This window comes from Manacus vitellinus, unplaced genomic scaffold (assembly GCF_001715985.3).
Source record: "Manacus vitellinus isolate BGI_N305 unplaced genomic scaffold, ASM171598v3 scaffold_24_pilon, whole genome shotgun sequence".
Lineage (NCBI taxonomy): Eukaryota > Metazoa > Chordata > Aves > Passeriformes > Pipridae > Manacus > Manacus vitellinus.
In genome coordinates, this window is record NW_021939798.1 from 9,621,451 (window position 1) to 9,637,531 (window position 16,081).

General features: G+C 41.2%; 1 protein-coding gene across 1 annotated transcript in view; it reads right to left on the reverse strand.

Moving 5' to 3' along the window:
- PRKCA (protein kinase C alpha) overlaps positions 1-16,081 on the reverse strand; it is a 143,795-nt gene that overhangs the window by 46,738 nt on the left and 80,976 nt on the right. Inside the window, exons 4-5 of the mRNA XM_029960097.1 lie at positions 3,573-3,684; positions 2,744-2,872 (exon numbers count right to left, since the gene is read on the reverse strand). Of these exons, the coding sequence (XP_029815957.1) occupies positions 2,744-2,872; positions 3,573-3,684 (241 nt within the window). The remainder of the gene's footprint in view (positions 1-2,743; positions 2,873-3,572; positions 3,685-16,081) is intronic.

Sequence of the window (16,081 nt, forward strand, 5' to 3'; positions counted from 1 at the left end):
CCAAAATTCCTACTCATTTGTGAAGAAGTGTTGCAGGATCTCTACAGTTCACACAGAAAAAGCTGCATGTCCGTGTTTATGCACCTGGATTGAAGATCTGACCCAGTTAACTGGAATTAAGTCTGTTTATACATAGGATTGAATCATTCCCACCATTAGTTCAATTCAAAACCTGCCAACTTGGAGATTTTAGATAATCTGACTGAACCACTGGCCAGCCCCACCTGGCAGAACCCTGCCTTGCCTCCTTCCTAGAATTCACTGGGGGGAAAAAAAACCAGTCCTATTTACAACATTCCATCAGGAAAATGTCCTGGCTGGGACTGGGAGGGTTGAGATGCCCACGGCAGTGATTTGCAAGGTGCCAACCCCAGAGCACGTCTCCATCGAGCAGCACAAATGTTTTGCATGAGATCAAGGCTGGCTGGGAAGGAACCAGCAGGAGCTAATTAACAACCAAAACAGGACGCAGGGCAGGGATATTGAGGAATTCAGCTGGAGCAGTTCAACACCTACAGAGTAATTCCTTTGAAAAAGATTCAGACAAGGGCTCAAACCAAACAGCCAATTGTCGATTATTTTTCCTGCTGTTCCTAAACCTCCTGGACACTTAATTCACCTCCTTTCCCAAAGCTAAAGGCAGTGATATTGTGCCTGGCAGCTCTGGGAACTGCATATTCTAACAAAGGTTTTCTCAATAAATATTTTAGAAGCAATGACATTCTAGGAGAAAATTTTTGCATAGCAGTGTGTCCATGAACTACCTGACAACTGCTAATTTCCTTTTCAGTTAAACATGCACAAAAGGCACCTGAAATGTCATTTGGGCTTAGTCTGTATGGCATTTTTTTATTTAAAGAAACAAAAAAGCAGCTTACTTTCAGAACAACTGTCACTTTCATTTAAAGAAGTTTTCAGAAAGCTTGGAAATGTTGAGAAGCCTCAACCACAACAACAGCCCTGTAATTGTTTTATACATAACGAGGTTATAGTAAACATTTTTCTTGTTGTCCAGAAACCTACTTAATTGTAGGATGGAAATGTTTTATTTATAAACACAACAGAAACAGCATTTGCCAAGTACACTGACACCAAAAAGAGCAATGAAGAAAACCTAAGAAATGTCTGCAACAATTTGACCACATCCATATCTCAGAGAAGACCTTTTCAAATAAAACTGTGAACTAAAAGAATCCTTGTTTGTGTAATCGTTTTACAGGGCCTTGGTACCACAGAGACTTGTGACAAATGTTTTTGTCCCTAAAAGGATTATAAACCCACTGAATCATCAGAAAATAAGCACATGTTATTTGTCAAATTATGTGTATTACAGCAGAAAGTTTGAGCCATATTTAAGAACCTTGCTGCAGAGCGGCCTAGAATAATGCAAACATTACATTTTGTCACTTGGATGATTTTCAAATTAATTCTCTCTCATGGTACAATTGCTTTTAGAAGCTGCATCACCATCTCAAATGCCTCACCACTTTGTGAAACCACCTTCTGTTAATGACAGTACCTTGGACAAATTTCCCCTCCCACGTCGACAGGAAGCGATTTGAAAAGTTAAGCTACAATTAAGCACCACTTGGGATCTGTTCTGATCCTTTCTAACGAAATTTTATCCAACTTCTTCTTTTCAATGCATTTTACAAGGTCTGACAGGAGAATATGGAGGCATCTGGATTCAGAGAGAACAGAGCCACAGAGAATACAGTGCCAGGAGGAATATTTGCTGGCTCAGTCAGCAGGGAAAATTCAGGGTGATGGTCTCATTTCCTTTATGCTGACCACGAGGGGATGGTCTCTACTGGACTCATTCCACAAAGAGGAACAGAGGTGGAAGAAACATCCTTTTAGTGTCTAACAGGCTCTATCCTGTCAGCTGAGCCACACTGAAGCCACACATGACACTCAACATCCACAGGTTGCCAACAAGCAAGAAATGTCAAGAAACATCAGGAAAACCAAAGGCAGAAGTTGAGATGGTCTAAGAAACCTCCTACTCTGTCCTGGTGTAACTTTGCCTTCGAATTTGATTCCATTTTACAACATCAACCAGGCAATGATAAAAGCACTGGACCCTGTTCTGGATACACAGAATTTTTTCTGCAGCTTCAGCCCCGGACTGGGTCGGTGGGGTGTGCAAGTCTGGGTGTGCACAACCAAAAATTACTCATAAATTCTGGGAGAAACACTTCCAAGGAAAAGAACTGCCACCCTCTCTTTCCTTCCTTTCTCTGCCTCCTCCCCATCTTGGTAACCTCAAGCTCAAAGCATGTGAGAATTATGTTTTTTTTTTTTATTTTATAATTCACTGGGAGCAATATTTGGGACTGAATCCAAGTTGCTTTTGTTTATTCAACACTCTGAAATACAGGAAACAACTCCCCAGCTGATGAAAGTTCAGTGCATCTCTCGTGTTCTGAAGATGATGAGGAACTTCCTGAACAGATAACCATCCTACTGAGCTGCTTTCTACATGAAAAAAAAAACGACATAAAAGTGATTTTCTAATTAATATTCCAGAGTTTTTAAGGCTATTACCACAGCTTTCATTTTTCTATTTATTTTCATGAACCCCAGTTCTTGATTCCAAGACACTTTGTATGAAACCCTCACACTTCTGAAGGGAAATCCTCCATCAGTGGCTTTAACACACCAAGATCTGACCAAGGCACACAGACCCACAGTGGTCATAAATGCATATAAAACCTGAAAAGTTCCAAAATGAGCTGTTTACCTGTTACTTCCAGTTTTTCACCAATGACTTCAGCTTTCAGGTAAATCCTTCCCCTTTTCTCTGTGTGGTCCATGCCACAGAGGCTGGGGACGTTTATCACACATTGCTTATGAACGTTCATGTCACAGGCTGTGGAGACAAAAATGGTTCAGACACCCACGAGGAGCCAATAATTATGATCACACTGCAAACTCAGAGGAAAGTGAAAGTTAAGACTAAATGCTTAATTGTTGGCCAGACTTTCAGATCACAGCTGGGTGGTTTTCCACCCAATGATGTGGCTACATCTTACAATACATTCTGCAGAGAATAAAATAATCTACTTCAGAAACCTAAACATAACCATTAATGATGTGCAAGAGAAAATAAAAGTGAAGATGGAATAAAGACTTGCTGGGAATATGACTAAGAAAACAGAGCATTCACGTCAGCATCCCCAACGAACATGAGTTTAAATTGATTATTAGATTTTTCTAGCAGGACGCTTCCAATACAAATTAAATACAAGGAAAATACTGGAGCCTGGCTACAAACTGAACTGAATTTTCAGTCTTTAAGGGTGTATTCAAGAGGCTTTCTCAAAACTGCCACAGCAAAGGCTCTTCAGCCACATCAAGCTGAACGTGCTGCGTTCTCAGCAGCAGAGGTGATTTTCATTAGTAGATCATTATAGTACTGAAATATCCACTTGAAATATAACAGGACTATAAATAGCTGACATTTGAAACACTGTTTTCCACAGAAATGAAGTAAGAGGCCGTTACCCAGGGTTTCCACTTACTTTCTAAAGTAAACCCCTCTTTTGGTAACACAGAAAACCTTCACTTACTGTCACACTTCATCCCTTGGTGCAGGAGCCCATAAAGGAGGGACCCACAGTGGTCACAAAAGGTGGGGCTCCCATAGGTGTGGATCTTAAATTTGTGCTTGCTTCTGGGATCCTGGAGGGAAAAAAACAGACAGACATCCTCAAGTCATAAAAAAATACCAGTGACATACCTTTAATATATCACTTCAAATACCAAAACCTTTCCAGCTCTGCAGCTTATGCTGCAGGAAAATACATTTGATTGTGTAGCTTGTTCCCGACCCTCAGAGCAGTACCTGCAGTGGCACAGGCACATCTGCCTCAGTTCTTAATTTTCCTCTGCTTTGGTGTTGTAAGAGTGAGTCAGCTCAGAGAACACAGCCTTGTTCCATGATTTATCTGCACTAAAACTTCACTTACTGACTGCACAAGTACATGAAGTTTAATGACAGTGTTCAGCCCGTGGCTGAAGTGTCACAGACCGTCTGTCTGATTACAGTGTGTCCTTGTCACCACACAAAATACAGCAGGGAAATAACTGTTAATGGGCTGTTCTGAACCACAAAGGGCTGGAAAATCAGCATCTTACAGAGGGGATCATCTCGAAATGCTGCAACTTTATAGTCTACACTGTAAATGGAAGGGAACAACTTCTAACTTGACATGCAGTAAATGTTTTACAGACAATGCTGTTCCCATCTGATTATTGAACAGAGAAACTTATAAAAAGAACATTTTAGCCACCAGCAGCTTGGAAATGTTTCCTAATTTAGAACCAGTGAAAGGGAATACGCTCAAATCAAAAATCCAAAGAATTCTGCTGTTCCTCCAGGGGTAGAGATCCTCTCTGGAAAACCAAGACACTTACATAAAAGGAATAAATCACAAATTCAGTACGTTCACCCATTCCACACACACCAGGCTGGAGATGTGCAGAGCTCAGACAAAGGGGGCAACAGCCCTGTCCTGTGCACATCCTCTCCATCCTGATATCCCTGATGGCCATTTCCAGCCCCAAATGTGTTTTAGTCACAACTACCACTGCCCAGTCTTGATCAGGAGTTGGGAAGAGCAGCAATTCTTCATTAGAAAACACACTGGGGTTTGAAATGAATCCTTGCTAACATTATTTTCAGAAAGATCACGGAAATCATGAAATGCCAGGTCTAAAACATCCTCGACGAATACACAGCTGCAAAATGAGACATGAAAATATTTTTCTTCTGATTAGATTTTGTATTAATGTGCCTTTATATTAGATAAGAACTGTTAAGCTGTCTTACAAATATACTGATTTTTAAACTTCACCTGCCATTCAAAAGCAAAGCCCAGCATGTAATCCAAGATGGAAAACCTGGGGGCTCTGTCTTCAAAAGGCAAAGATTCCTCCAGTAAAAGAGTTTTCTCAAGAAACCTGAGAACTTCTAACACTAATTATCATAAAAATAGGACTACGAGAAGGCAAAATCTTGCCTTCATATTTTAATATTTTGCCATCTTACTCTTTGTGAAGGTTTTTTGTGTTTTGGGAGCATTCTGCATGTGAAATCATTCTGATACTGATTCCAAGTTTTACAATGAATCTATAACCATTATTTTTTCACTACACAGGAAGAAATTGTACAGCATCCAGGATAACAAGTAAAGGCTTTACATTAGGAATTCAAATGGAGACTATTTCAATAGCTCTGCCTGTTACACAGCCCAAGATATGAAATACAAGCTGCTAACAACCGTATTTATTTAGTAAACACAGTTAACCCACATGGAGTGACATCCAGGGCTCCACAGAACATCTGTTTCATTATTTATTAAAGATATAGCAAAGGGCCTCGTGGCACAGGGTCATGGGAACGTTGTTTTACAAAAGGGTTCTCTGATGGCTCTTTGACTATATGATTCCAAACAATTTAAACCACAGTTGGGAAGCGAATTCTTCCTTAAATTGTTTTGTTTAGAAGACAGGAGGGGACTTGTTGCCTTATAAATATACCCACTTAAACATTACTCTGGTAAGCACATCTTTGGCTGAGAAGGACAAAAGCTTCCAAGAATGACACTGAATAAACAGAGTTTTAAAGTTGTGTTTAACCTCTGATGTAAGTGGTATTTATGAGTATAAAGTAAATGATACAGAGGGGAAATTATTATAGTGAATGTCTATTAAATACATTGAGTCTGTATATTCTCCTGAAATGATATAACACTACCAAATAATTTTACTCCAAACAACAGGATATCCATGTAATTAAGTTAAGCAGGGGGGTGTGTGGCTAAAAAACGTTGTGACATGTAAGGACAGCTCTGCTGCTCTCACCACAAAGCAACATGAGCTCATGTGCTCCTGTGCCTAATTCAGTGTGACTCCAAAATGAAATAAAAACAGTCACAGGAATAAATAAATCGAGTTGAATCAAACTTTGGAGTTGGCCCTGCATGATTCATTATATGTAATTTGAATCATCATTTGCTTTCTGTAACGAATGCCCCTTTTCTATCCCTATATGAGAGTCCCTACTGTAGGATGTTTCAAATGAAAAATTTATTATGAATTAATTTTTTTAAGGAGTAGCAAGTAAGTTCTGACTATTATTAGTTATTATCCTCTATGCATGAAGTCATTCCAGGCAGAGCATAATATAAACAGGACAGTGGAAAACAGTACCAAAACTACTCCTGAACTGGAAACTTTGTAGAATATCCCTTTCAAAATCCCTTTAATACATCTACATAGAAGAACCTAAAAAACATTTAAAACCTACAAATAAGAGAGTGCACTCTTCATCAGTATTTAATCCTATTTTCTGTTTCAGTCCTATGTTTTTTGATTTTTTTTTTGTAAATGGAAGTATAGAGGACAACTTTATTTTGCCACCAAGTCTGAGACCATCTAGAGAAAGCCAAGAGATCACTTCTACCCAAAACAGATGATAAAACCTTTTTATCTTATTCTTATATTAACAGGGATTTTTCATGCACTTACAACTACCCTTGAATCTATAGTTTGCATTTTAATTACAAGCAATCATATTAATAATAATTAGTACATTGCCAGTACTAATTACTTACATTAACAGCAATTATTTTATTAGTTGTTAACACTTCCCAGTGTTAAATATGCATTAAGGGACTTATGTGAATCATAGAGGAAACAGCATCATCTTTAGTACTTTCTGGCTAAAGGAAAACTATGGAGCTAAAGGAAAGCTCCTGTAAATTTTCTTCAAATATGCCCTTTTCATCGATGTAAACTTTCAATAATTCCCAAAGCAGAGCTGGCAGTCCCGTTTCATAGTAAACACAGGGAGCCAAGCCAGGATATGACAGATGAACTGCCAAATAATGGCTGCTATTTGCAAGAGAATTGAACTTTGCACTAAACTTGGCATAGATTAATTGTGAAACTCTAAAGGGAAAACCCACTTCTGCTTCCAAAACCCGTCAAAGTTATGGAGGGGGAAAGTGGCAATGGGAAAGCAATGGGAAAGCACTTGTTAAGCAGTGATGAATGATGTGCTCTATTAAAATTCATGTTATTTTCATGCTGAAAAGTGAATTCTGGGCTATGTTAAGACAAGCCCCCATTTTGGTAAGTAGAACTGAATGCAATACAGCATAATTAAATGGGAAAGGAAACTCGGCAATCAATATCAGTGACGTTTAAATATTTGTCTTTGAAAAACCCTTAAACTGGCAAAAATCTGGCCAGTGCTCTGCAATTCAACTGCTTTAGAACAGGTTGGTTTTCAGAGCCTGTAATGACATATATAGGTGCAGTATCCCTTTAAAGACAAACAGAAACTGGGCATCTACAGCCCACACAGCTCTGAAAAAATCAGAATATTATTCATTAGTCTCAAAGCAGAGACAAGATTGCCCAGAGAGGGGCAGGCCCAGAGTCCCAGTGAGCAGGAGATCTGGGCTGCACGAGGTGGAACTATCACCAAAAACGGAGCAGAAACCTTTAAAAAACATAAATCATGAGTTTGCAGAAGTGACTCCCCCAGCCCAGCCAGTTTGGGGTCTGCTCGAAGGAGATCCTGGAGCCGGGCAGGAATCCAGGCAGGAATCCAGGCAGGAATCCTGCTGCACTCCAGCAGAGGGAAGCAGAAGAACACGGAGGCATCTCCCCAAACCACACGTTTGTCCCTCTGTCTACTGCCACCGAGCTCTGTCCTGCCCACTGCAGCAGCACTGCCACCATCCCTGCTCCTGCCTTTGTTTAGCTCAAATGAATCCATTCCCTTTATTGGAGAGCCATGGAAAGCACCCCCCTGTGAGGAGCCATTCCATCATTTTTGTGGCTCAAAGGAGGGGTGTGCAATAATTGAAAGCTCCTGGTTAACCAGCAGCACATGTCAAACTGTGCTTTAACACATCACAAACCAGCTTATGAGCACTGCATTTCGGAATTCATTCTAAGAGCTCCCTTTTGATTAGGATTTTATTCCCCTTGATAGCAACACTGAACTTGCTATCATTTTGCAGCCATTAAATCACCACGTTGCTTTTAAGTATAAAATATGCAAAAAACCCCACTTTGGGTGCTGTTACACCAGTGGAGATTTTACATTCCAAGCACATCATATCATTCCTTGTTGTCTTTTCATAATATACAACTTGATGGTGTCACCAGCTGTGTCCCCAGGAACACGGATCCACCTTGTCCTGGGCTGATCCCACAGTGTGGGCACCAGGGAAGGGGGGATTCTGCCCCTCTGCCCCCCTCAGGAGAGACCCCACCTGCAGAGCTGCCTCCAGCTCTAGGGTCCAACAGCAGAAGGATGTGGAGATGCTGGAACAAGCCCAGAGGAGGCCACAGAGATGCTCTGAGGGCTGGAGCCCCTCTGCTCTGGAGCCAGGCTGGGAGAGCTGGGGGGGCTCACCTGGAAAAGAAAAGGCTCCAGGGAGACCTGAGAGCCCTCTCAGGGCCTAAAGAGGCTCCAAGAGAGCTGCAGAGGGACTTTGGACAAGGGATGGAGGGACAGGACACAGGAAACGGCTTCCCACTGCCAGAGGGCAGGGTTAGATGGGATATTGGGAAGAAATCCTTCCCTGTGAGGGTGGGGAGGCCCTGGCACAGGTTGCCCAGAGAAGCTGTGGCTGCTCCATCCCTGGAAGTGTCTAAAGCCAGGTTGGACGGGGCCTTGGAGCAACCTGGGCTAGTGGAAGGTGTCCCTGCCCATGGCAGGGAGTGGGACTGGATGAGCTTTTGTTTAGTTCTTAGGTTAAAAGGTGTACGGGGGAAAAAAACCCTTAAAATATCCAAATTACTTCACTTAGTCAAAAGAAAAAAAAAATTCCTAAGCCTCAGTAGCATGAACTGTGGTACATTCCATGTATGCAAAAAAAATCCAAATTGTTACAAGAGATACGAGCTCACTGTTCCTCCTCACCAGCCCCAGAAGCCTGGCAGGTGTTTTCCTCACTTTAATACTCAGCCTTTAGACATTTCCTACTGTGACAGAAACACTGAATCCTACATCTTTCTCTGTCCCCCCTCCAAATGTCTTTAAAGTATGGATTGTAAGGAACTCTGCTCCAGCAGATCAATGAAACCGCTGCAATTTGTACCGCACATATTTCACTTAAAATAGGTTTGACTTCCCCAAGCAAATATCAAGTTAATAAAACATATTTAAGAAGAACCAAGCGTGGTTTTCTCTCCACAGAGCCAAATCCCACATTCATCCCACGCTCTCCTTGGGCAAATTTCTGTTTTAGTTATGAAAGTCTCCAGAATCCAGCTTTTCTAAACACCTTCCAAGCAGCAACCACAATATCCAGGACCCCACTCAGACCCGTGTCTGTTTGAGACACTTTCTTCTGTTTGCTGTTTATTTTCCTACTGAGATAACAAAACTATTGGTTGGTGACTTATTTGCTTGGCACCTTAATTTGAGAAAGCAGCTTCAACCTCGAGGAGCTGCAAGAGCCAAGGGACCAAATGCTTCTACTGGAAATAACTTCCAGGGCTTAAAATATGGTTTCTGTGATCAGAACTCCTCGTTGAACTGGTCACCAACTTTGTTCTTCCCTGGCTGAAGGAGACTGAAAGCAAAGGCAATCTGAGACTCTTGGGAATGATTAGGACAATATCACTTTTTAAAAACAAATTATCAAGTGCTTAAAGCTTGTTTGATATTTCACCTCTCACAGCCACAGCATAGGGAAGTAGAATTAAAGATAAGACTTCTACTGGTTGAAGAATCAAAAATATCACAGGGGGGCTGAGGGTGGACGGGACCTCTGAGACCCCCGAGCCCAAACCTGGCTCAAAGCAGGGCCCACTACAGAGCAGTTGGGTTTTGCAGATGGTCATGGGGTTACTCCTCCCCAGCAAGATTCCATGGAGCTCCAAATCTACCTGCCAAGCACCCAAAACACATCTCCTACAGGTTGAGACATGGCTCCTAGGAGCTCCTTCCTGCAGTGGAGGAGGAGAGGAATGACATGCCCAGGATGCGAAATCACACACGGACTCTTTCCAGGAATCCTACCTCCAGGCAGGATTTGGAGTGTCAGTTTTTGTTTGGAATGACTCAAAGGAATAATTTGGACAAAGAATTAATTCATTCATTCATTCAATGCACTGACATCTGCAGGATGGGAAACCCTAACACAGTGGTAGGTGTTCAGAGCAGAAGTGGAGTTTATTCAACTCCACAACAGCAGTGTAAGGGAGTGGTGGGATAAGAAAATGAAGACTAAGGAAAAATACAGGTAATAAAACCTATGTACATTAGTCTTTAAGGCTGTCCAACAAGGATGCAAGGGAGGAGAGAAGAGATGGGCTCTAATCCATGCCGGATTTCAGAGATAAGGGAGGAAAGGAGCCCCGAGCTCCTGCACAGCCTCCTGTGCAAACACTGCTGTGCTCCTGGCAGACCTGCAGCAGCACCTCTGGAAGCAGCTGCACTACAGCAAGGTCAAAATACAGCCCATTCCTGCCCGGGTTCAGGGGTAGGAATGACATTCAGAAATGAAGACTGACTCTGAAGTGCTGCAGAAGAAAAGCCTTTCATGATAACAAGTGACAACCCAGCTAAAAATAACAACAAAAATCTCTTTTCCCGTTGCTGTTACTAAGACCACTTCTATTCCTTATTGCTCTGAAAAGAGTTAAGAGGGTTCACAAACAGAAAAAAAAAATTGTATTTAATTAAAACTAACAAATTTCAATCAACTGTTTCTTCTCTATACTTGTATAGAAAGAGGACAACTTGAACACGGTTCAAAAATGATTCAAAGGCCAATTTTTCAGTCCCCTCCTGGAATTCACAGTAAATTATTATTTTTAATTAAAAGAAACAGGTGGTCATTGAATAAACTGCTTTTGATTGTTGCCTTTTGTTCCTGTTCTTCTTGTATAGAATAGAACTGATTGAGTTGGCAAAGGGAGAAAGAAGATCTGCATGACTGTACTCCCAGGGATTTGTAATTTCCTAATTACTAGAAAGACAGATAAATTCGGAAGGGACTTGGTGTTTACTGGTTGTTTTTTCTTCATTCTTTTTTAATGAAGAAACTGCAGGATAATTACACAAAGTGCATAAACAAAAGATCCTGTTAGAAAATGATTCACGAGCAGGAGAAATGGAGAAAGATTTTGTTTCAGACACAACTTAACATCACATTACCATGTGGAAATCAGTTCAATAAAGACAAAGTCCAGGGATCTGGATTCAAAAGAAGTACTAGAGAGACACAGCTGCATATGGCTTGCTTAAAAACCCTAATTTATTAGTCTTATTATTTTGTCATTTGTTAATTAATTTCTTGAAGATGCACTTTTTGACACAGAGCATCCTTTACACCTTGAATGCCTATTAAAATATATAGTTTAAACAGATCAGCTGGAAAAAGTAATTTTAACAAATTCCTGCTGTACAGGAAAGTATTGATATTGAGAGGTACAATATGGTGAATTGTTCAGGATTCCAGTTGCATTGTAGTTTCTGTGCTTCCCAAAGGAGCTGCAGTGTGGGTGGGTGCAGTGCATCGTTAATGTAATAAAGGATTTAACACCAACAGGTAATGTTGTCTGTTGTCACTGTGTGACAGCAGGTTGCAAGAGAATTATTTTACATTAACATAACAATAGTTCCTCATCAGTTCCTAAATATTTAAATATATTTCTGTACAATACCTCCTCATCAGTTCTTAAATATTTCAAAATATTTCATTACTGGCCAACTTGCTCATGCTAGACATGATACTACTTATTTTTTTCCCCCATTACCCTCAGCTGGAGCTCATAATATCCTTTCTTTCAGTCACTGAAAGGGAAAATGGAATGAGAAAGGCTGAAAAGCAACTTCACCTGAAATGCCCCATTTCCCTGTAAGAGCAGCGACCCCGAGGGCAGAGGTATCAGGTCAAGCAATCCAACATCTGCTGTCATTTGAGCACTGCTCACACAGGGAAGTGGTACATATTTATCCAAGAATAAGGGGGAAGCGGGAATGGCTCCAGACACCCTTTCAGAAGCAATTACAGCCCAAAGTCGAGTTCACTCTTGGCACTTCAAGGCTTCAAAAAGCCCCTTTGTGACCCCAAACTTGCTGAGTGCTGACAGAAGCCAAACCCCAACGAACTCAACCTCTTATTTGTAGAGCCAAACCTGCCCTCAGTTAGTTCTGTCTAAGGTGGTTTAACAAAGGTCTTGACAATGTATGAAGTGATAGATTTGAGCACAGAACCGTGAGTTGAGTTGCCAAAAAAACCCCCGAGCGAAGGAGCGGCGGCGCTACGAGCGCGGAGAAGGGAGGCAGTTTGCTGAGCTGCTGCTCTTCCTCTGAGCTCATTCAATATGCAAGGCCCTGAATAATAACTGGTTTACATTTCCCACACCTCCGTTTTCCCCTCTAAAATGGTGAGGAACCCACCAATTTATAAAGGCACACCTTACTTGTTCTCACTAAAGCCTTCTGCACCTATTTAGGCAGCACCTTCTCTTCTCCCCACCTCCCACAGCAGCAGCTGCACGCTCCAGCACACTTCCCAGGAAAGACACTTCTATGTCTGGATGTATTGCTACCAAACAGGAACATGCAATATCCATATATACAGCAGCATATGGTTCAAAATCTGCAGCCAACCCCACTAACTACTGTACAGATTTGTTTGTGGAAGCCGAGCCCTGCGGGAGGGTGTTCCCTGCACAGCAAAAAGGAAATCCAAGGAGAGGTTGGTCTGTCCCAAAGAATTACACAGAATAATGGAATATCCTATGATACACACCCCAGAGCTCTGCTTCTCTCCTTTACCTTTAGTTCAAGTAAAAAACTGGCACGTACATCCTTGTGTTTCTGGACACACTCCACTGGAATCTTGCACTGATACCTGTAAATCACATCCAAGCTAAAAAATGCATTTAAAAATTTTCCCGTCCTTAACAAAACGACTCATTTGTTTATTCTGGTATAATGGCAAAACTGTGCTGAACTGAGCAGAAAATCACTGACTTTTGAAAACTCTGAGGAATTTTTGCTTCAAAATCAGTCAGAATTTCACAGCTCAGCCGCTCCCTCGCACAAGAACCTGTGGGCTGTCCTGCTGCTCCCCATTTGACAAACTTTATTAGAGACAGACAAGAATTTGCAACACCCAAGCAAATTGCCTTTAAAGTTACTCACTGAATAATTCATTATTGCCTGATATTTTATACATTGGTTAAGCACCGAGAAAGAGGCAGGAAGGAGGGTAAAATATGCATAATTTAAACCGACTGTCTCATTTCTGTTCTTCATCTCAGTTCTGTCATTTCAGAAGCACCAACATTCCAACCTATAAACCAGGCAGATATGTCACAAAACAGGTAGAAGTTTGCTCTCCAGAGACAAAAAATCCCATGGAATGATTGCACATATGAATGATATAAATGACTGCAGGATTTCCTTCAAATATATTTATCTCCAAATCCACACCTCGGTGTGAAAAATGCTGCTCTCAATAAATCATAGCCAGGATCCCACCATGGAGGATACTCAGGCACAGAGTCCTTGAATGATCTTTTACATTGTATAACCACTGAAACACTATTTATTTCTGCATTGAACAGATGTTTTTTCCATATGTCTAAATAACCCTTCTTCAGAAAAGTAACTCAAGCACATTAGATTTTGCAGACCAAGGAATACAGGCATCAGACTTGTTAGTATTTATAGGACATTTGGTATCTTTTCTACAGCAAGTTCAGTATCTTCTCTCTGGAAAAAGTCACTAGCCCTATTCCTCTGAGTAAAATATAAATAGGCAGCTAAGAGGGGATGTGCAAGATGCTCTGACATTAGGTTTTGTACTCAAGTCCTGACCTTACAGTGGCAGAGATCCCAGACAAGCTGTCTAGTCCATAACATTTTTCCATGGCGTTGTAGCAGTTGCTATTTATTAGCTGGTTAAAAACTCAGAAAACAATACTGAAACTTGAAGAAAAAGTTAACAGTACCCAGTAAACCTCTGAGAGGATGACAGGCTTTTAGCAGAGCCTCCTGATTTGCCAGCTTTTGGCAGCTCTGTTTGTGTTTTAAACCCGATGCTACTATGAGGGAGAAAAGCGTTTCGCTGTTCCCACAGCTGAGAGCACACTCAGATTAAAAATAAGAACTGACACAAATCTGCTGTCCCTTGGGCAGAATGTGACCCTTTTGAGGTTTTCTGATCAAAAATGTGAACCCAATAAGGACTGTTGTAATCACACCAGGGCTGGAAGCCCTGGAAGAAGGATTTCCTCACGGCTGCCTTTGCTGTGTTGCTCCGGAGGCTGAAGGAGCCTCAGCTGCTTCACAGCATCAGGAAAGGTCCTCACAGCATTTAGCAATGAATAATAAAATCGATGAATATTTAATGTCTGGCAATTAACTGTGCACTGTTCAAAGGAGGAAAAAAGGAAATACAGAAAGGTTTCAGCGAACCATTTAGTGACAGTGCAACATCCTCCTCCAGCCTCGAGACCAACCCACAGACAGAAGTTCCAGTAATAAGCCTTTTTCCATCTCCTTCTTTAATGAGAGTGTTTTTCTCGAGGCTGTTGATGGCAGAGGAGCTTCCCAGATTCCACTGAAGGCTGTGGCTTTGGAAGGATGCCTGCACAGAAGCCCTTTGCTGGCAGAGTGCTTCCAACAAAGGGAAGGCGAGTTTAGACTCTGACTTTTTATTTCTCAAGAATCACTTGTGGGTGAGAACAGCACTGAACACCTACACCAGGGCACCATGAACCTCTACAAATACTTGGAATTGGGAACATGAACCAAGGCCAAAATTTCCAACAATTCTGATTGGAACAGTTCTTGAGTTTACAGGTCAAGGAAGACCCTTCAGGGCACATTCCTCTTCCTCCTCTCTGGCATGAGAGGTCCCAGCCAGTGGAAATAAATGGTGTCCTAAATGCTGCTGTGCATGCCATCCATCACTGACAAAGTTCATCCTCCTGAGTGCTACCAGTTCTATTTTACATGGAAAATGTATATGCAAGAGCAACGGGCAAAAAAAGAGTGAAAAAAGAAATAAAAAGCTTTAAATTTAACAAAAAGAGTAAAAAATAAGTAGGTTTTTTTTTTTTTTTACATTTTCTTAACAAAGGGGAAAAGTTGTGCCGTTTTGGCTCTATCCTGGTTTTTGAGGTTTTTTTTATTTAAGATTCAGTCACTAGACATGTCCTGAGAGTCCCTGCAATGACATCTGTAATTACAGCTGTAATTAATTTGCCAACACGAGGCAAGTCAGGATGGGCACTTGTCTGCTCATTGTATCATGCACCTCTTAGAGTCAGTCTTTAGCTGGGAGCTCTGCAGGCTGATATTTCCATGGAGGAAAGAAAAAACTGGAAAGACCTTCTGTTGTATTCCTAAAAGGTATTACAGAGCAATGTTCATCAGGATTACAGAGCAGCATTCTGGAAAATTGCTTGCATGTATAGCAGCAGAATAAGTGCATTTTTCCTCATCTGCAAGTGATGTAATTTTTTAAAAGAAGAAGAAAAGAAATTGCTCTTCCTCTCTAATCCCAATATACAGATTAACAGAGGCTTTTTCTAGCACTGCCTGCTAAGCCTTTGTAAGGCTGCATCAGAAACAATTATTAAAATTAATCCCAGGTACAAATGGAGTTGCACAATATTAATCTTGCTGAAAAAAAAATCTGACGTGACAAACATGTAGAAGACTGACATGAGGAGCAAAGGACGGAAAAACCCCCAATCTTTGCAAACCAGTTTTGCTAGAACTGGTGATGGGGTCACATGAACATTCCTGCTGTCACTCAGATGTCCATCTTTCCTTCTGTGGTGGCCACCCTGGCAACATTTTGGACATTCACAGCCTACCAGGAAGAAACTGGAATAAAGTCAAGGTATTTCTTCAGCTGAAGGTAAATCTAAATATAAAAACCCGGGAGAAAAATCCCTCCATAATTGACTACCCCCTGTGCACAACATGGAAAAACTGAAATGCAGAGCAAACATCTATGAATTGGCAGCCAGAAATTACATTGTGTCTTCAAGAGTCTTTAAGAAGACTCACTTCATCACA